The following is a 17,092-nucleotide window of genomic DNA, read 5'->3' as shown; positions in this document are numbered from 1 at the left end:
TCTGCAGCTCTACCCATATAGATTCCACATCATCCAAGCTAATGTCCTTCCTAACTATTGCCTTAATCTCCTCCTTAACCAGCAATGCTACCCCACCTCCTTTTCCTTTTATTCTATCCTTCCTGAATGTTGAATACCCCTGGATGTTGAGTTCCCAGCTCTGATCATCCTGGAGCCACGTCTCCGTAATCCCAATCACATCATATTTGTTAACATCTATTTGCACAGTTAATTCATCCACCTTATTACGGATACTCCTTGCATTAAGACACAAAGCCTTCAGGCTTGTTTTTTTAACACCCTCTGTCCTTTTAGAATTTTGCTGTACAATAGCCCTTTTTGTTCTTTGCCTTGGGTTTCTCTGCCCTCCACTTTTCCTCGTCTCCTTTCTGTCTTTTGCTTTTGCCTCCTTTTTGTTGCCCTCTATCTCCCTGCATTGGTTCCCATCCCCCTGCCATATTAGTTTAACTCCTCCCCAACAGCACTAGCAAACACTCCCCCGAGGACATTGGTTCCGGTCCTGCCCAGGTGCAGACCGTCCGGTTTGTACTGGTCCCACCTCCCCCAGAACCGGTTCCAATGCCCCAGGAATTTGAATCCCTCCCTGCTGCACCATTGCTCAAGCCACGTATTCATCTGAGCTATCCTGCGATTCCTACTCTGACTAGCACGTGGCACTGGTAGCAATCCCGAGATTACTACTTTTGAGGTCCTACTTTTTAATTTAGCTCCTAGCTCCTTAAATTCATTTCGTAGGACCTCATCCCTTTTTTTACCTATGTCGTTGGTACCAATGTGCACCACGACAACTGGCTGTTCTCCCTCCCATTTCAGAATGTCCTGCACCCGCTCCGAGACATCCTTGACCCTTGCACCAGGGAGGCAACATACCATCCTGGAGTCTCGGTTGCGACCGCAGAAACGCCTATCTATTCCCCTCACCATTGAATCCCCTATCACTATCGCGCTCCCAATCTTTTTCCTGCCCTCCTGTGCAGCAGAGCCAGCCACGGTGCCATGAACTTGGCTGCTGCTGCCCTCCCCTGATGAGTCATCCCCCTCAGCAGTACCCAAAGCGGTGTATCTGTTTTGCAGGGGGATGACCGCAGGGGACCCCTGCACTACCTTCCTTGCACTGCTCTTCCTGCTGGTCTTCCATTCCCTCGCTGGCTGTGGACCCTTCTCCTGCGGTAAGACCAACTCGCTACACGTGCTACTCACGTCGTTCTCAGCATCGTGGATGCTCCAGAGTGAATCCACCCTCAGCTCCAACTCCGCAACGCGGACCGTCAGGAGCTGGAGGCGGATACACTTCCCGCACACGTAGTCGTCAGGGACACCGGAAATGTTCCCGAGTTCCCACATGGTACAGGAGGAGCATATCACGTGACCGAGCTGTCCTGCCATGACTTAACCCTTAGATACACTTAAATTGGCGACAACAATGTTAAAAGTTACTAATAAAGAAAAAGAAAAACTACTCACCAATCAGCAGCCAATCACTTACCACGTTGGCTGTGACGTCACCTTTTGATTTCTTTCTACTTCTTTTTTGCCTTCTCTCTCAGCTGGAGCTGCACCGGTACGTCTCTCTCGACTCCCGCCTCTCTTGACGCTCCCCGGACTGCGGAGCCTTTTATAGGCCGCTGTCTCTCTCGACTCCCGCCTCTCTCGACGCTCCCCGGACTGCTGAGCCTTTTATAGGCCGCTGCCTCTCTCGACTCTCGACTCTCCCCGGACTGCTGAGCCTTTTATAGGCCGCTGTCTCTCTCGACTCCCGCCTCTCTCGACGCTCCCCGGACTGCTGAGCCGTTTATAGGCCGCTGCCTCTCTCGACTCCCGCCTCTCTCGACGCTCCCCGGACTGCTGAGCCTTTTATAGGCCGCTGTCTCTCTCGACTCCCGCCTCTCTCGACGCTCCCCGGACTGCTGAGCCTTTTATAGGCTGCTGTCTCTCTCGACTCCCGCCTCTCTCGACGCTCCCCGGACTGCTGAGCCTTTTATAGGCCGCTGCCTCTCTCGACTCCCGCCTCTCTCGACTCTCCCCGGACTGCTGAGCCTTTTATAGGCCGCTGTCTCTCTCGACTCCCGCCTCTCTCCTCATATGGTTGAGAATTTACTTGTCGTAATGTGGTTGAGAATTTATTTGTCATAGAAGTCAAGTTCTTTTGTTACTTGTACAAATTCAGAAAATTTGACATGTTCAGTGGATCGAGCATGACTGTGTACATGACAAATATCAGCAACAGCAACTTACTGTTTTCATAAAGCCTTCAACTAAAAACAAAATTCAAATTACATTGTAAATAATACAATAAGGAGTATACAATAGTAAAATCAGTATAATAAGATTAAGTATAATTAAACAAAATTAAATAATATATACCATAATTATAAATTAAGTTAAAATTAGAAAATCTGCAATTGAATCAGTTATTAGCTGTCTTTAAGATTCATTCTCTGTCCAGTGATTCAATTAATCTGGAAGAACCAAGGCACTTCAGAGGTGTGGAAAAATTGATGCCGAGCCAAAGAAGGATCGATTAGGATGGGTGACTAAAAATTCTGATCCACAAGATGGACTTTATAGAGGTCCTAAAGGAAGAGAGGGAGGTAGAGAGGCAGATGAGTTTGAGAAAGTAATTTCAGAGAGTGGAACCTAATCAGCTGAAGGCATAAAAGTCAGTGATGAGGCAAAGAAAATAGAAAAGCAAATTATAATTTAAATGGAGAAAAATTGCAAGTGCTGCAGTACAGAGAGACCTGGGGGTCCTTGTGCATGAAACAGAAAAAGTTACTATGCAGGTACAGCAAGTAATCAGGAAGGTAAATGGAATGTTGTCCTTTTATTGCAAGGGGGAATAGAGTATAAAAGCAGAGAAGCCCTGCTACAACTATACAGGGTATTGGTGAGGCCACACCTGGAGTACTGCGTACAGTTTTGGTCTCTGTATTTAAGGAAGGATATACTTGCATTGGAAGCTGTTCAGAGAAGGTTCACTAGGTTGATTCCGAGATGATTTGAGGAGAGGTTGAGTAGGTTGGGTCTATACACATTAGATTTCAGAAGAATGATAGGTGATCTTATCGAAACATATAAGATAACGGCGGGGATAAGATAAAGGTGGATGCAGAGAGGATAGGATGCATAGGGGAAATAAAACTAGGGGACATAGTCTTCGAATAAGGGGCCACCCATTTAAAACTGAGATGAGAGGAAATGTCTTCTCTCAGGGTTGTAAATCTATGGAATTCTCTGCCCCAGAGAACTGTGGAGGCTGGGTCATTGAATATATTTAAGGTGGAGAGAGACAGATTTTTGAGCGATAAGGGAGTAAAGCGTTATGGGGAGCAGACAGGGAAGTGGAGCTGAGTCCATGATCAGATCAGTCATGCTATTGAATGGCGGAGCAGGCTCGAGGGGCCAAATGGCCTGCTCCTATTTCTTATGTTCAATGGGTTTGAATCAGATCACTGAAGACTTTAGGGAGGGTTCTAGGACAAGAGAAGATTACAGAGCTAGGGAGGGCTGCGTGGAGCTATTTAAAGAAAAGGATAAAAGTTTTAAGTTTGAGACATAGATGAATTGGGAGCGCATGTAAATCAGCAAGGACTCCTGATGGATGAGCGGGACTTGATGTGGGATAGGATGCAAGCAGCAGAATTTTGAATGAGATCACTTAATACTGAAATTGACCTCGACAGTTTATGGAGAGTGGAAGATTGGAGGCCGGCCAGGGGAGCACTAGAATAGCTGTGTCTGGAGGTGACCCAGACATATGATTCTTTCAGCAGCGGATAGGCTGAGGTAGGGTTAGAGGAAAGTGCTTCAACAAAGCCGGAAGCAGACAGCCTTTGTGATGGAAAGGCTATGGGGCTCAGAAACTCACCTTGAAAGTCAAACAGGATGTTGAGGTTGCAAACAGTCTCTGCTTTATTTTGAGAAATTGATTGGAGAAGGAGATGGCATCTGACGATGGCACAAAATTTGTACGCCAGGGGAATGGGAACCTATGCAGGGAGACAGAGGGAAGTAGAATGGGGGCAGAAGCAAAAGATAGAAAAAAGAAAAGTAAAAGTGGAGGGCAGAGAAACCCAAGGCAAAAATCAAAAAGGGCCACATTACAGCAAAATTCCAAAAGGGCAAAATGTGTTAAAAAGACAAGCCTGAAAGCTCTGTGCCTCAGTGTGAGGAGTATTCGGAATAAGGTGGACGAATGAACTACACAGGCAGCAATGAATGAATATGATACAATTGGCATCACGGAGACATGGCTCCAGGGTGACCAAGGCTGGGAACTCAACACCCAGGGGTATTCAACATTCAGGAAGGATAGACAGAAAGGAAAATGAGGTGGGGTAGCGTTGCTGGTTAAAGAGGAAATTAATGCAATAGTAAGGAAGGACATTAGCTTGGATGATGTGGAATCTGTATGGGTGGAGCTGCGGAATACCAAAGGCAGAAAACGCTAGTGGGAGTTGTGTACAGACCACCAAACAGTAGTAGTGAGGTTGCGAACAACATCAAACAAGAAATTAGGGACGCGTACAATAATGGTACAGCAGTTATCATGGGCGACTTTAATCTACATATAGATTGGGCTTACCAAACTGGTAGCACTACGGTGGAGGAGGATTTCCAGGAGTGTATTAGGGATGGTTTTCCAGACCAATATGTCGAGGAACCAACTAGAGAACTGGCCATCCTAGACTGGGTGATGTGTAATGAGAAAGGACTAATTAGCAATCTTGTTGTGCGAGGCCCCTTGGTGAAGAGTGACCATAATATGGGAGAAGTCTTTATTAAGATGGAGAGTGACAGTTAATTCAGAGACTAGGGTCCTGAAGTTAAGGAAAGATAACTTCGATGGTATGAGGCGTGAATTGTCTAGAATAGACTGGCAAATGATACTTAAAGGGTTGACGGTGGATAGGCAATGGCAAACATTTTAAGATCACATGGATGAACTTCAACAATTATACATCCTGTCTGGAGTAAAAATAAAACTGGGAAGGTGGCTCAACCGTGGCTAACAAGGGAAATTAAGGATAGTATTAAATCCAAGGAAGAGGCATATAAATTGGCCAGAAAAAGCAGCAAACCTGAGGACTGGGAGAAATTTAGAATTCAGCAGAGGAGGACAAAGGGTTTAATTAGGAGGGGGAAAATAGAGTGTGAGAGGAAGCTTGCCGGGAACATAAAAACTGACTGCAAAAGCTTCTATAGATATGTGAAGGGAAAAAGATTAGTGAAGACAAACGTAGGTCCCTTGCAGTCAGATTCAGGTGAATTTATTAATGGGAAACAAAGAAATGGCAGACCAGTTGAACAAATACTTTGGTTCTGTCTTCACGAAGGAAGACACAAATAACCTTCCGGAAATACTAGGGGACCGAGGGTCTAGTGAGAAGGAGGAACTGCAGGATATCCTTATTTGGCAGGAAATTGTGTTAGGGAAATTGATGGAATTGAAGGCCGATAAATCCCCGGGGCCTGATAGTCTGCATCCCAGAGTACTTAAGGAAGTGGCCATAGAAATAATGGATGCATTCGTCATCATTTTCCAATAGTCTATTGACTCTGGATCAGTTCCTATGGACTGGAGGGTAGCTAATGTAACACCACTTTTTTTAAAAAGGAGGAAGAGAGAAAACGGGTAATTATAGACCGTTTAGCCTGACATCAGTAGTGGAGAAAATGTTGGAATCAATTATTAAAGATGAAATAGCATTTGGAAAGCAGTGACAGGATCGGTCCAAGTCAGCATGGATTTATGAAAGGGAAATCGTGCTTGACAAATCTTCTGGAATTTTTTGAGGATGTAACTAGTAGAGTGGACAAGGGAGAACCAGTGGATGTGGTGTATTTGGACTTTCAAAAGGCTTTTGACAAGGTTCCACACAAGAGATTGATGGTATTGGGGGTAATGTATTGACGTGGATAGAGAACTGGTTGGCAGACAGGAAGTAGAGAGTCGGGATAAATGGGTCCTTTTCAGAATGGCAGGCGGTGACTACTGGGATGCCGCAGGGCTCAGTGCTGGGACCCCAGCTCTTTACAATATATATGAATGATTTGGATGAAGGAATGGAGTGTAATATCTCCAAGTTTGCAGATGACACTAAACTGGGTGGCGGTGTGAGCTGTGAGGAGGACGCTAAGAGGCTGCAGGATGACTTGGACAGGTTAGGTGAGTGAGCAAATGCATGGCAGATGCAGTATAATGTGGATAAATGTGAGATTATCCACTTTAGGGGCAAAAACACGAAGACAGAATATTATCTGCATGGCAGCAGATTAGGAAAAGGGGAGGTGCAACGAGACCTGGGTGTCATGGTTCATCAGTCATTGAAGGATGGAATGCAGGTACAGCAGGCGGTGAAGAAGGCAAATGGTATGTTGGCCTTCATAGCAAGGGGATTTGAGTATAGGAGCAGGGAGGTCTTACTGCAGTTGTACAGGGCCTTGGTGAGGGCTCACCTGGAATATTGTGTTCAGTTTTGGTCTCCTAATCTGAGGAACGACGTTCTTGCTATTGAGGGAGTGCAGCGAAGGTTCACCAGACTGATTCCCGGGATGGCTGGACTGTCATATGAGAGGAGACTGGATTGACTGGGCCTTTATACACTGGAGTTTAGAAGGATGAGAGGGGATCTCATAGAAACATGTAAGATTCTGATGGGACTGGACAGGTTAGATGCAGGAAGAATGCTCCCGATGTTGGGGAAGTCCAGAACCAGGGGACATAGTCTAAGGATAAGGGGTAGGCCATTTAGGACTGATGAGAAGAAACTTCTTCACGCAGAGAGTTGTTAACCTGTGGAATTCCCTACCGCAGAGAGTTGTTGTTGCCAGTTCATTGGATATATTCAAGAGGGAGTTAGATATGGCCCTTACGGCTAAGGGGATCGCGGGGTATGGAGAGAAAGCAGGAAAGGGGTACTGATGGAGTGATCAGCCATGATCTTATTGAATGATGGTGCAGGCTCGAGGGGCCGAATGGCCTACTCCTGCATCTATTTTCTATGTTCTATGTATCAGTGTCCAAAGATGATGGTTTCAGTCTTTCCCATATTTAGAGCTGAAACTTCTAATATTGAATATCAGACAAACAAACTGACAGCACAGTGGCAAGGTCCAAAGACTTGATGGGGGAAGTAGAGCTGGGTGTAACAGTGTAAATGTAGTAGTTGATCCCTTATCTGTGGATTTTATTGCCATGGGACAGCATTTAGATGAGGAAAAGCAAGAAGACAAGTATGGATCTTTAAGGGACGCCTGAGGTGATAGTGCAGTGGTGGGAAGAGAAGTCATTGCATTAATTCTCTGTCATGGATTAGATTTTTAATTTCTTTGAGTTCGTTGTATCCATTTTCTCAATCTAGAAACAAATTGGAAAGTTACAAAGCTTTAATGTGTTTAAAGACCCAAAGTGTACATAAGTCTTAGTCACAAACCATTTTGATTTCTTTTGTGGATATTCCAAAGAAAATCCTTGCTTTATCAAAGATGTAGCTGTATGAATTTTATAAACTTAGATAATTCCCTATTGTTAAACTCTCTTTGCTTTAACTTTAGAGCACAAAGTTCCCAGCCTGAGGATTACATTTAAATCTTCACTTTGACTGAACTTTGAATTTTTATTGCTCATGTTGGATAAACATTGCCAGTTACATTTTAGGCAATTGATCTTCTAAGTGTCATTAACTGCTATTATGAAGTGTAATTCGAAGGGTGTTAACTTTAATGCTTTAGTTAAAAATGACACCTTCCATATGTATAGAAACTTACATTCTTATCTAGAAATCCCTTCCTTCTATGTGGTTCCTCCCAGCAGTCGGGTTGAGAACTGCAGAAACAGGAAGTCTCAGTGCCTCGCACATGATAGCTTTTATCTCTCTCTCTCTCTCTCGCTCGCGCGCGCTCTCTCTCTCTCTCTCTCTCTCTCTCTCTCTCTCTCTCTCAATCCCCTCTTTCTTTCCCTTCCTATTTCACTTTCTGTACATGATTTAGCATGTACAGAAATCAAACTTTAAATTTCCTGGCTCAGACTCTGTGCACCTTGTTAAGAATTCTTTAATCTGATTGGTTAGGGAGATATATAAAAGCAAAATACTGCAGATACTGGAAATTTGAAATAAAAACAGAAATGCTGGAAATACTCAGCAGGTCAGGCAGCATCTGTGGAGAGAGAAACAGTTAATATTTCAGATCGTCTGAACTTGAAAAAGTTAAAGATGTAACAAGTTTTTAAGCAAATGTAGGGGCAGGGAAAATGGAGGGGAGGAAAGAACAAAAGGGAAGGTCTGTGATGGGGAGGAAGGCAGAAGAGATCAAGAGACAAAAGAGATGATATTGCAAGGCAAAAGGAGATCGTAATGGAGCAAGTTTTAAAAAAAACAAAAGATGAGTCTAGATAGGGTGCAAGTGGAAATGGCAGAATCATCAACAGCTGCCATGAGAGAGAGTAAAAAAACTGAAAAAAAGAGAAAAACTAGTTTTTTAAAATAGGGTCGAAGGTTATGGTCTGAATTGTTGAACTTGATGAGTCTAGAAGGCTGTGAAGTGCCTAATTGAAAGATGAGGCGCTGTTCCTTGAGCTTTGTTGGAACAGTGTAAGAGGCCAGCAGGACTGAAATGGATTTCTAATCACTGCAAGTTCCAGTGCAAAGCCCCATTGTAAGTGCGATGTACGGCTGCGCTATTCTTTGCCCGGATTTTACGGTCAGCGGAAAATCAGGTTTTTGCTTGATTGCACTTTTGAGTGGTTAAATATGAAAGCATTGTCGACTTCCCCAATATTTACAGTTATTGTTCATGCTTTCTGTAGGTTTTTGAATATCAAGATTCAAGAGGGAGAAGCCCACAATATAATCTGCCCAGCCTTTGACTGCTTTCAGCTCGTTCCTGTAGATATCATAGAAAACTTAGTTTCCAGAGAAATGGACAAACGCTATTTGCAGTTTGACATTAAGGTAAGTAACAACATTGAAAGTGATCTTAACTACTTAATGCATGCTCTTGGTTACATTTTGTGTATATTTTAAAATTTTAGGGCACTAGCCCTGTTCACTTGAGATGTGATCAGCCAGAAAAGAAGTTTGTGAAAAAATATTAGATTGAGCAAATCATTATGGAAAAAGTAAAGCAGTAAAGTTATGATGGCAAGAACCTTAATTATTGATGCTCATTAAGTACAACTAAACCCTATTATGTTGAGAGGGATTTCCCTTAGCTGTCACAGCACTAGGTGCTCACTTTTTTACAAATTTTTATTCATTGTTTTAACTTCGGCCTCGATTTTTACATTGGGTGGGAAGGGTGCACACTAGCCTGGTGGAGAGAGGCACACCTGGGCAGATGTGGAGGCCCTGTCGATCTTAATGGCAGGGTATCATTTCAATAAAAGTTCCCAGACTCCCACCCAACAGATTTATTACCTGGGCAGGAGCGGAAAGTAGGTTGCACCTGGGGACCGGTGGGAACAGTCTCTGGCAGGTAGTGGGTGAAGGGGTTGCAGCGAAATCAGGGCGAGGCCTGGAGATTGAAGTACTTTTGGATTGTAGTATTTCAGACTCTTCAATAATTTTCAAGACTCAGGAAATCTTACAGTTCCATTGGGTCAGATTTATCTGTGAGAAACAGCAGAAACCAGTGCCAGTTACCTTGACTTTTTTTAAAATTAATTTTTCATCCTCCTCTGGTGTTCTTTGTTCCTCCCTTGGAAGTACCGACTCAAACTGAGATGTCAGCCATCTTCCAGTCTTTCAGCAAAGTGTCCATTCTTCCTCTGAGCCTAGACCAAGTATCCAGTTATTCAACCTGTGCGGGGAAGGGGCAGGGGACAGAATAAGGGATCACAATTGAGCTAAACATTTTTCCCACCCAATGTCCACACCTGCACTTTCTAGCAGCAGTTTCTGGAGAGTAATCAGGAGCAGGAACCCTGTTGATTTTTTTTTTTAAATTTTGCCCACTACTGCCCAAACTGAGTTCAGCCAACAGCAAAGATTAAAGGATTGATTAGGGACTGTCCTGATGTATGGGCTCAGTTCCAATCTGAGTAACACTTAACAATTGAACCACTGGGAAAACACAAGTCCAGACCTCAATACCATTAAGTATATAGACTACTAACCTGCCATATTTTGGCCATTCCATGGCTGATGATAAGTTGGAGGTCGTTCTACTTATGTTGTACCATCTGATGTGGTCAGATAATGCTCTACCTCCATAAAAAATAGTGTCCTCTTTTTTTAAAAAAAATTTAAATATTACAAAGTGCTTCTAATCATTGACTGTTTTAAAATGGTCTTATTTCTATTGAAATGCAATAAATGTTGAAATACCATATGTGTAGTCTGCTTCCATCTCACTTAAAGGGATTATGTAGTGAAGTCAAACAAAATTAACAGAAATCTACAGTTCCAATGATTGCTTAATGCTTTTATGTCGTGAGTAACTACGCTGTATAGACAGGTTCAGCCCCATTCTGTTTGGATTAGATGGTATCCTTCAGAAGGCAGCCAAGGCACTGCAATTAGCCTCGGCCAATTGCTAGAGAGGGAAATATCACTGGGGGTTGCTAGTCTTGACCACTATTAAGTGACCCTTGCTGGAAGTGCGAGTGTGCGGTCTTCAGATGGGAACAGGATCAAGCTCGGTTGTGGTGCTGTTTTGGTGAAATATCCTACTACCAGCCACTGCCAAGGCTCCCAAATGGTACTGAAAAGTATCCATGCCCTTTGGAACCACACCCCAGCATGTGCCCACTCCTTTATCTGTTGGTGTGAGGCAAGTTTTTAAAAAAAAATATAGGTAAATACAATCATTAATGAGGAAATTTATGTAAATACATTAAAAAAAATAAGCATCAACTTGAAAAAATAATTTTCAGAAGCAGTTGTTGTATGCAAACTTAGTTTATAGGTCTAAATATTGGGGCTAAAATTCCGGCCTCGCCAGGTCCATACGAAATATGTACAGACCCGGTGAGGTCCCGCAAAAGCCGGCTTTTGGCGCGCCATGCGCATGCGCCAAAAACCGGCTTTGCTGATCTGCCAAGTTTTGGCCTGACAGATCGAACGCATCCCCGGCCAGAACATTTGTGCGGGCGAGATTGGGCTATTTGCCCAACTCTTGCCCAGCGAATGTCCTTAAAACTGTTGCGCCTGGTAACTCTTGGCAGGTGCATTGCCTACTTTTACCAACGTGAGAGTTTTGAAACATCTAAAAATAAAATTTAAATACACATTTTTATGATTTTAAAGACCCCGTCCACCAAGGTAAGTTTATTTTAAAGCCTATTAAATAAAGCACTTTTTTTTAAAAAATGCAAAAACATTTTTTTTTTCTAAAACATTTTACTTTAATTTCAATTAATTTTAATTATGTGAGATGTTTTTTTTTAATGTGTTTAATGTGTTTTGGGATTTTTTTTCTCATTGTTAGTAATAGGAACTCGGAGATACGGAGTTCTCATTGCTACCAATGAGAATGCTGTACCGTGATTGGTTGTCCAATCACACGTGACTCCACCTTCGTGCGAACCTCAGACGGGGCGAGCTCCGAAGCACAGGAAGAGAAGGCTTCCCATCGCAGGCACCTCCGGGACCACCAGGTGCTTTCGTTAAAAATTCTCGGGTCAGAGGTGTTCGTTCGAAGGAAGCCTCCGACTTGAATTTCAGGCACAATATTTTGAAGGCTCCAGGTATATATGAAAGAAGGAACTTGTATTTATAAAGCACCTTTCACAACCCCAAAGTCACAAAGTACTTTTCAACCAGTGAAGTTCTTTAGAAATATAGGGAAACATGATAGCCAATTTCTACACAGCAAGGTCCCACAAACAACAGTGAGATAAATGACTAGGTTAGCTAGCGATGTTGGTTGAGATAAATATTGACCAAGACAATGGATGAACTCCCCTGCTCTTCAAATCATGACATGGGATCTTTTACATCCACCTGAGAAGGCAGTTGGCACCTCAAGTTAATGTCATCGGAAAGACGGCACATCCAACAATGCAGCACACATTCAGTACTGAACTGGTGTCGGTCTGGGTTATGTGCTCGGGTCTCTGGAGTAGGGCTTAACCCACAACCTTCTGACTCAGTCAAGACTGCTACCACTGAACCAAGGTTGACTCCTAAGGAAATCTGTAGTTGTCAGAGGATACTCATCTGATCAGTTTGGGCTGGTTTCAGGTCTAGCTCCCAGAAATGGGAAGACACTGAACCCACTACTCTGTTCCAAGGTGTTTATTATTTGTGCTTTACCAGGATTCAGTACATTGATATTCTTTTTATTTTAGGCATTTGTGGAAAATAATCCAGTTATCAGATGGTGTCCCACTCCTGGCTGTGAAAGAGCAGTAAGACTAACCTGTCAAAGATCAGGTTCTACAATGGACCAACTGAGCTTCCCTCTGCTTAGTGCACCAGCAGTGGATTGTGGGAAAGGACATCTCTTCTGTTGGTTAGTGTACAAAAAATTGAGTATCAATTTGTCTTAATTATTCAGCTATTAATTTCTATAGACATGCTTTTCTGTTGTCCGGGATTATAGGAAGATGTCAGATGGTATATTTCTGTTCTTGGTATTTCTTCGGAAAAGCCAAATTGCATCATTTTAAATGTGTCTGTGTTGATTAATCATTGCTGACCAAATAGTATCCATTTATTACATGGTATTCTTGGATTTTCTGTTAGGATCTAATGTTATCAACTTTACCTCGAAATCTTGGGCTCAATTTTCCCCAATGGCGTTTTTTGGCGTACTTGAGGAGTTACACCTGTTTTTTGGGGGCTCAACTACGTTAAAAAAAAAAATCATCCCACTTTCCTCGTTTGAATTGTTGAGTTTGGCGCCGCGTAGCCTGTCCTTTAGCTTTGGGGGTGGAGCCTAAGATCTGCACCAAAAAGATAAAAAGATTAGGTTGCCAGGGTAACTAGTGACACACTGCGGGCTGAGGTTGGAAAGTGAAATGTAGAACACATTCTGGCCAGCTCACTGCAACCTGCACAAGCACCTTGCACATTGCAGCAGCTTACCAGCATTAAATTATTCAAGAGTTTCTGCCAAAAATCTATTCCGCCGCCCCCCCCCAGTGCCGCTCCTAACCCTGGCCAAAAGTCCTCTGGGTGCCGCTGCTAACGCTGGCCGAAAGACCTCCCTCCTCCCGGAGCCGGTTGTCACTGCTAGCCCTGGTCGAAAGGCTTCGCTCCCCAGCCGGCGCTTGGTGCCGCTCCTAACTATGGCCGAAAGGCCCCCCCCCCTTCCCCTATTCTCCCTCTCTGCTGCTGCTGCCCGGGCCATGGAATTGCATCTGCTGCGTTAATTCTCTTACCTGCGCTGATTTTATTAACTGCCCAGAAGGTTTTTCCAGAGTGGTCACATACACTGGCCTAAGAAAATTGGAGTAAATCGGAGCCGGCCAAACTTGCTTAAATGGCCAGAATTGGCGCAGGTGGCAGGTTATGCCCCCAATGAGGTGGTTTTAAAAAAAAAAATGGTAGCCGGAAAAAAAAATCCTATCTAAGTAAATTACGCTAGCGCAGAAACTTTGGGGAAACTTGGAGATTTAAATTTACTCCAAAAAAAAATTCAGATAATTGGGAAAATTGAGCCCCTTATCAATTATAAGAATTGGCCAATCACATCTGGAGTATTGACTCCATTTAAAAACACACAATATAGCCATAATTCTGTTTAGCAATGTTCTTCCTTGCTGTGGTGGAGCCTGCTGTTTCATTTTCTCCCTGGGCTCTGATGCTCAACCTGCCTGCCATGCTGCAAGTGATGATGTATACTGTGAATATTTATCTATAATTTATTAAGAATGTTAAGCCTGCACATGCTTTCCATCTACAGAACTTTACATCCTATTTACAAAACCTTTCTTCCTGTTGTGAACTTTGCCACTAAAAATGCAGTATGCACGGTTAAAATACCAGCTGTAATTACACCCTCCTGTAGTCCCTCAGTTATGCATCTGCCAGCTCCTCAGCCTACTCTGCAGAGAAACTGCTGTACTGCAAGCAGCTTTGCTTCTCTGCTTCCCAAGTTGCCATAAGTTTTGCTAATTAACTATAAATATAAAATCAAAGTATTATATAAAATTAAATACAAAAATATGACTTGCAGATGGGAACTGAATTATGTCTCCATGCTGTGAGCCCCATCCTCTAACCCACTTCACCTGAAGACTTAATTTGCTCTCTCCTCCCTATGTGCAACACAACCAACTCGTACCTTATAAATGGAACAGTTACTTTTAGGTTTTCATTTTTGTCCCACTTTATTTATGTCTAAGTGAGTGAGTGTTCAGGAATACCTGGTACTGAGTGCAGTGAATGTACTTAATCAACGTTATGCAGTGCAGCTATTCCATATTTCTGAATACTGAAAAAAGGACTCTCGAGGCAGAAGTCTTGTTCTGATCTGAATTTCCAATCTGAATTACATCAAGTCACCAAGTGGAGACTGGCAATACATGGAAATAAAATTGTAGGTGTGTGTGTCATGCCCATTTCTCTTCTTCTAGCAGCCAGTAGAGGGGCATTGCCAATGGCCTGGAAATGCACATCTTAATTGGTTAACGACTTCAAGCTAATCTGTTGCAGTAAAGAGGATAAAAAAACAAAAAAAGGGAAAACTTGTGCAAAATATCCCCATAAAAGTATTTTTTTAATTGCGTGTGATAATTATAATCCTGTTATGTAACCTCTGGCTAGTGTACTTTCATCTGCTCTGCACTGAAGCACACTCTCTCCCTCCTCACAGTTGGCTATCTATATTCCATGTATCCTGTGCCTTTCACTATTCTCCAGTCGAGAGTGGTAGGCAAGTGACCTGTGCTTGAGCCAAGTATACTGACTCAAGCTACTAACTTTAAATTATTTGTTTCCTTTCCCACAAACCCATATCCCCTCCACTCAGTGGCTCCTTCAAATACCCGAATTGAGATCAGAATCTACATGAAATATTGATGCAAAGAACCCTCATTCTACTACTGAGTGCACTTCCATAATGCAGCACTAATGCACTGCATTGTTGGGTTGCCAAGTATCCTAAATAGTTCCAAATCAATTGATAATTCTGAAAATGTTTCATACATGATTATATCAACTGATGCATTTTAGGATATTAATATATTATTTTTCATTAGGGAGTGTCTCGGAGAAGCTCATGAGCCCTGCGATTGTCAAACATGGAAAAACTGGCTACAGAAAATTACAGAAATGAAACCAGAAGAACGTAAGGCTGCTGCTTCACATTGCCTTCTGATTCTTTGAAGATTCTTAAACATTTTGGTAGTTAATGAGATTGCTGAAATTTGAACATTTCACCATATGCCTTTCGATCTCTTCCGCGCTCTTCCCCCCCCCCCCCCCCAGACCAGGCCCATGCTTTCTCCTGTTGGACTTCCCATTTCTGCCCCAATTTCTTATTGGATGACTCATTGTATTCTGCTGTAGTCACTTCATACTGGAAAAAATCAACAAAGAAAAAGTGCACTTTGAGGCAACATTGGGACCCTTTGCCTGCAATTGTCTGTCTCCCCTCTTACCTCCTCCCATGGAACTCATTCCCAGTAAGGGAATGTTTCTTTGATCACCAATTGCCTCCCCTGCTCCTCCTCAATGCCACAGATCCATATGCTTACAGCACAGAAAAGGACTATATGCCCATCTTGTATGTGCAAACTCTGTTAGGGCAATCAAAAGTTAATCCCATATCCCTACTTTCTCCCCACAGCCCTGTACCAACAGCCCTTGCAGAAAGAAATTTCTCCTAACCCCCCTCTCCACTTTTGGTGGCAGTTTAAAATTGATGACCCCCTCAACGACAACCAGAATAGTCTTTCCCTATTCATTCTATCAAATCTTTTCATAATTTGGAACATCTGTTAAATTTCCTCCTTAACCAACTCTGTTTCAATGGAAATAGTCCTAGTATTTCAAGTCTTCTCTTATAACTATAGATCTATGTTATACACTCTGACTGTAATGTCATTTCTATAATGGGGTAGTCAATACTACACACTATAGCCTAAGCAATGCTTTGTACAAATTCAGCTTTATTACCATACTCTTGTATCCTATGTCCTTACTTATAAAACACAAAATGCTGTTCTTTTAATCTACGTGATTTTTTTTTTTTCAAACCCACATATGCTGTTTTTAGACTTCTGTCAATGTTGCAAGCTCAGTGGAACACAACACATACACAACTGTAGTCTGGGATGAATTGGAATCTATTCCTGAGTGCGCTCTATCGCTTTCCCATGGCAGTATAATTGAGATTAGGAAGCGAACCTGTGTACTTCACTGCTATAGTAACACATATTGAACATGCCTAAAGTGAAAACCAGGCAATATGTGTAATTTACGGCTTGTGAAAGTATCAAATGGTTAGAAATAGTAATTAAAGTTGAATTATTTAACTCCTTTTATTTTTCAAACCATGTTCTGTTGTACTACTAGTTGCTGGTGTAAATGAAGCATTTGAAGATGCTGCCAACTGTCTTTGGTTGTTGTCTAACTCTAAACCATGCGCCAACTGTAAATCTCCAATTCAAAAGAATGAGGGCTGCAATCACATGCAATGTGCCAAGGTAAGCATTGTAAAATGGCTATGTAGAGAGAAATTGCTCTGCTTAATCTAAATTGCTTGAAATCAGTATTTTACTGTAAATGCATATAGAGCACATGTGTTACATTTTAACACTGTTTTAAAAACATAAGAAATAGGAGTAGGCCATACGGCCCCTCATTTAATACGATCATGGCTGATCCAATCATGGACTCAGGTCCACTTCCCTGTCCGCCGTCCATAACCCCTTATTTCCTTATCATTTAAGAAACCGTCATTTTCGATCTTAAATTTATTCAATGTCCTAGCTTCCACAGCTCTCTGAGGCAGCAAATTCCACAGATCCACAACCCTCAGAGAAGAAATTTCTCCTCATCTCAGTTTTAAATGGGCAGCCCCTTATTCTAAGATTATGCCCTCTAGTTCTAGTCTCCCCATCAGTGGAAACATCCAATCTGCATCCACCTTGTCGAGCCCCCTCATAATCTTATATGTT

The 17,092-nt window shown here is 42.7% G+C and overlaps 1 protein-coding gene across 9 annotated transcripts in view; it reads left to right on the top strand.

Annotated features, from left to right (window-relative positions):
• Positions 1 to 17,092, top strand: part of ankib1a (ankyrin repeat and IBR domain containing 1a) — a 154,670-nt gene that overhangs the window by 93,424 nt on the left and 44,154 nt on the right. For all 9 annotated transcript variants that reach the window (XM_070881307.1, XM_070881308.1, XM_070881301.1 and 6 more), the window contains 4 exons: positions 8,831 to 8,975; positions 12,314 to 12,477; positions 15,170 to 15,258; positions 16,488 to 16,618. In XM_070881307.1, the coding sequence (XP_070737408.1) occupies positions 8,831 to 8,975; positions 12,314 to 12,477; positions 15,170 to 15,258; positions 16,488 to 16,618 (529 nt within the window). The remainder of the gene's footprint in view (positions 1 to 8,830; positions 8,976 to 12,313; positions 12,478 to 15,169; positions 15,259 to 16,487; positions 16,619 to 17,092) is intronic.

Source organism: Pristiophorus japonicus, chromosome 5, assembly GCF_044704955.1.
Source record: "Pristiophorus japonicus isolate sPriJap1 chromosome 5, sPriJap1.hap1, whole genome shotgun sequence".
NCBI classification, from domain to species: Eukaryota; Metazoa; Chordata; class Chondrichthyes; family Pristiophoridae; genus Pristiophorus; species Pristiophorus japonicus.
The sequence above is the reverse complement of the archived record's forward strand: the minus strand, read 5'-3'. Positions and strand labels throughout refer to the sequence as shown.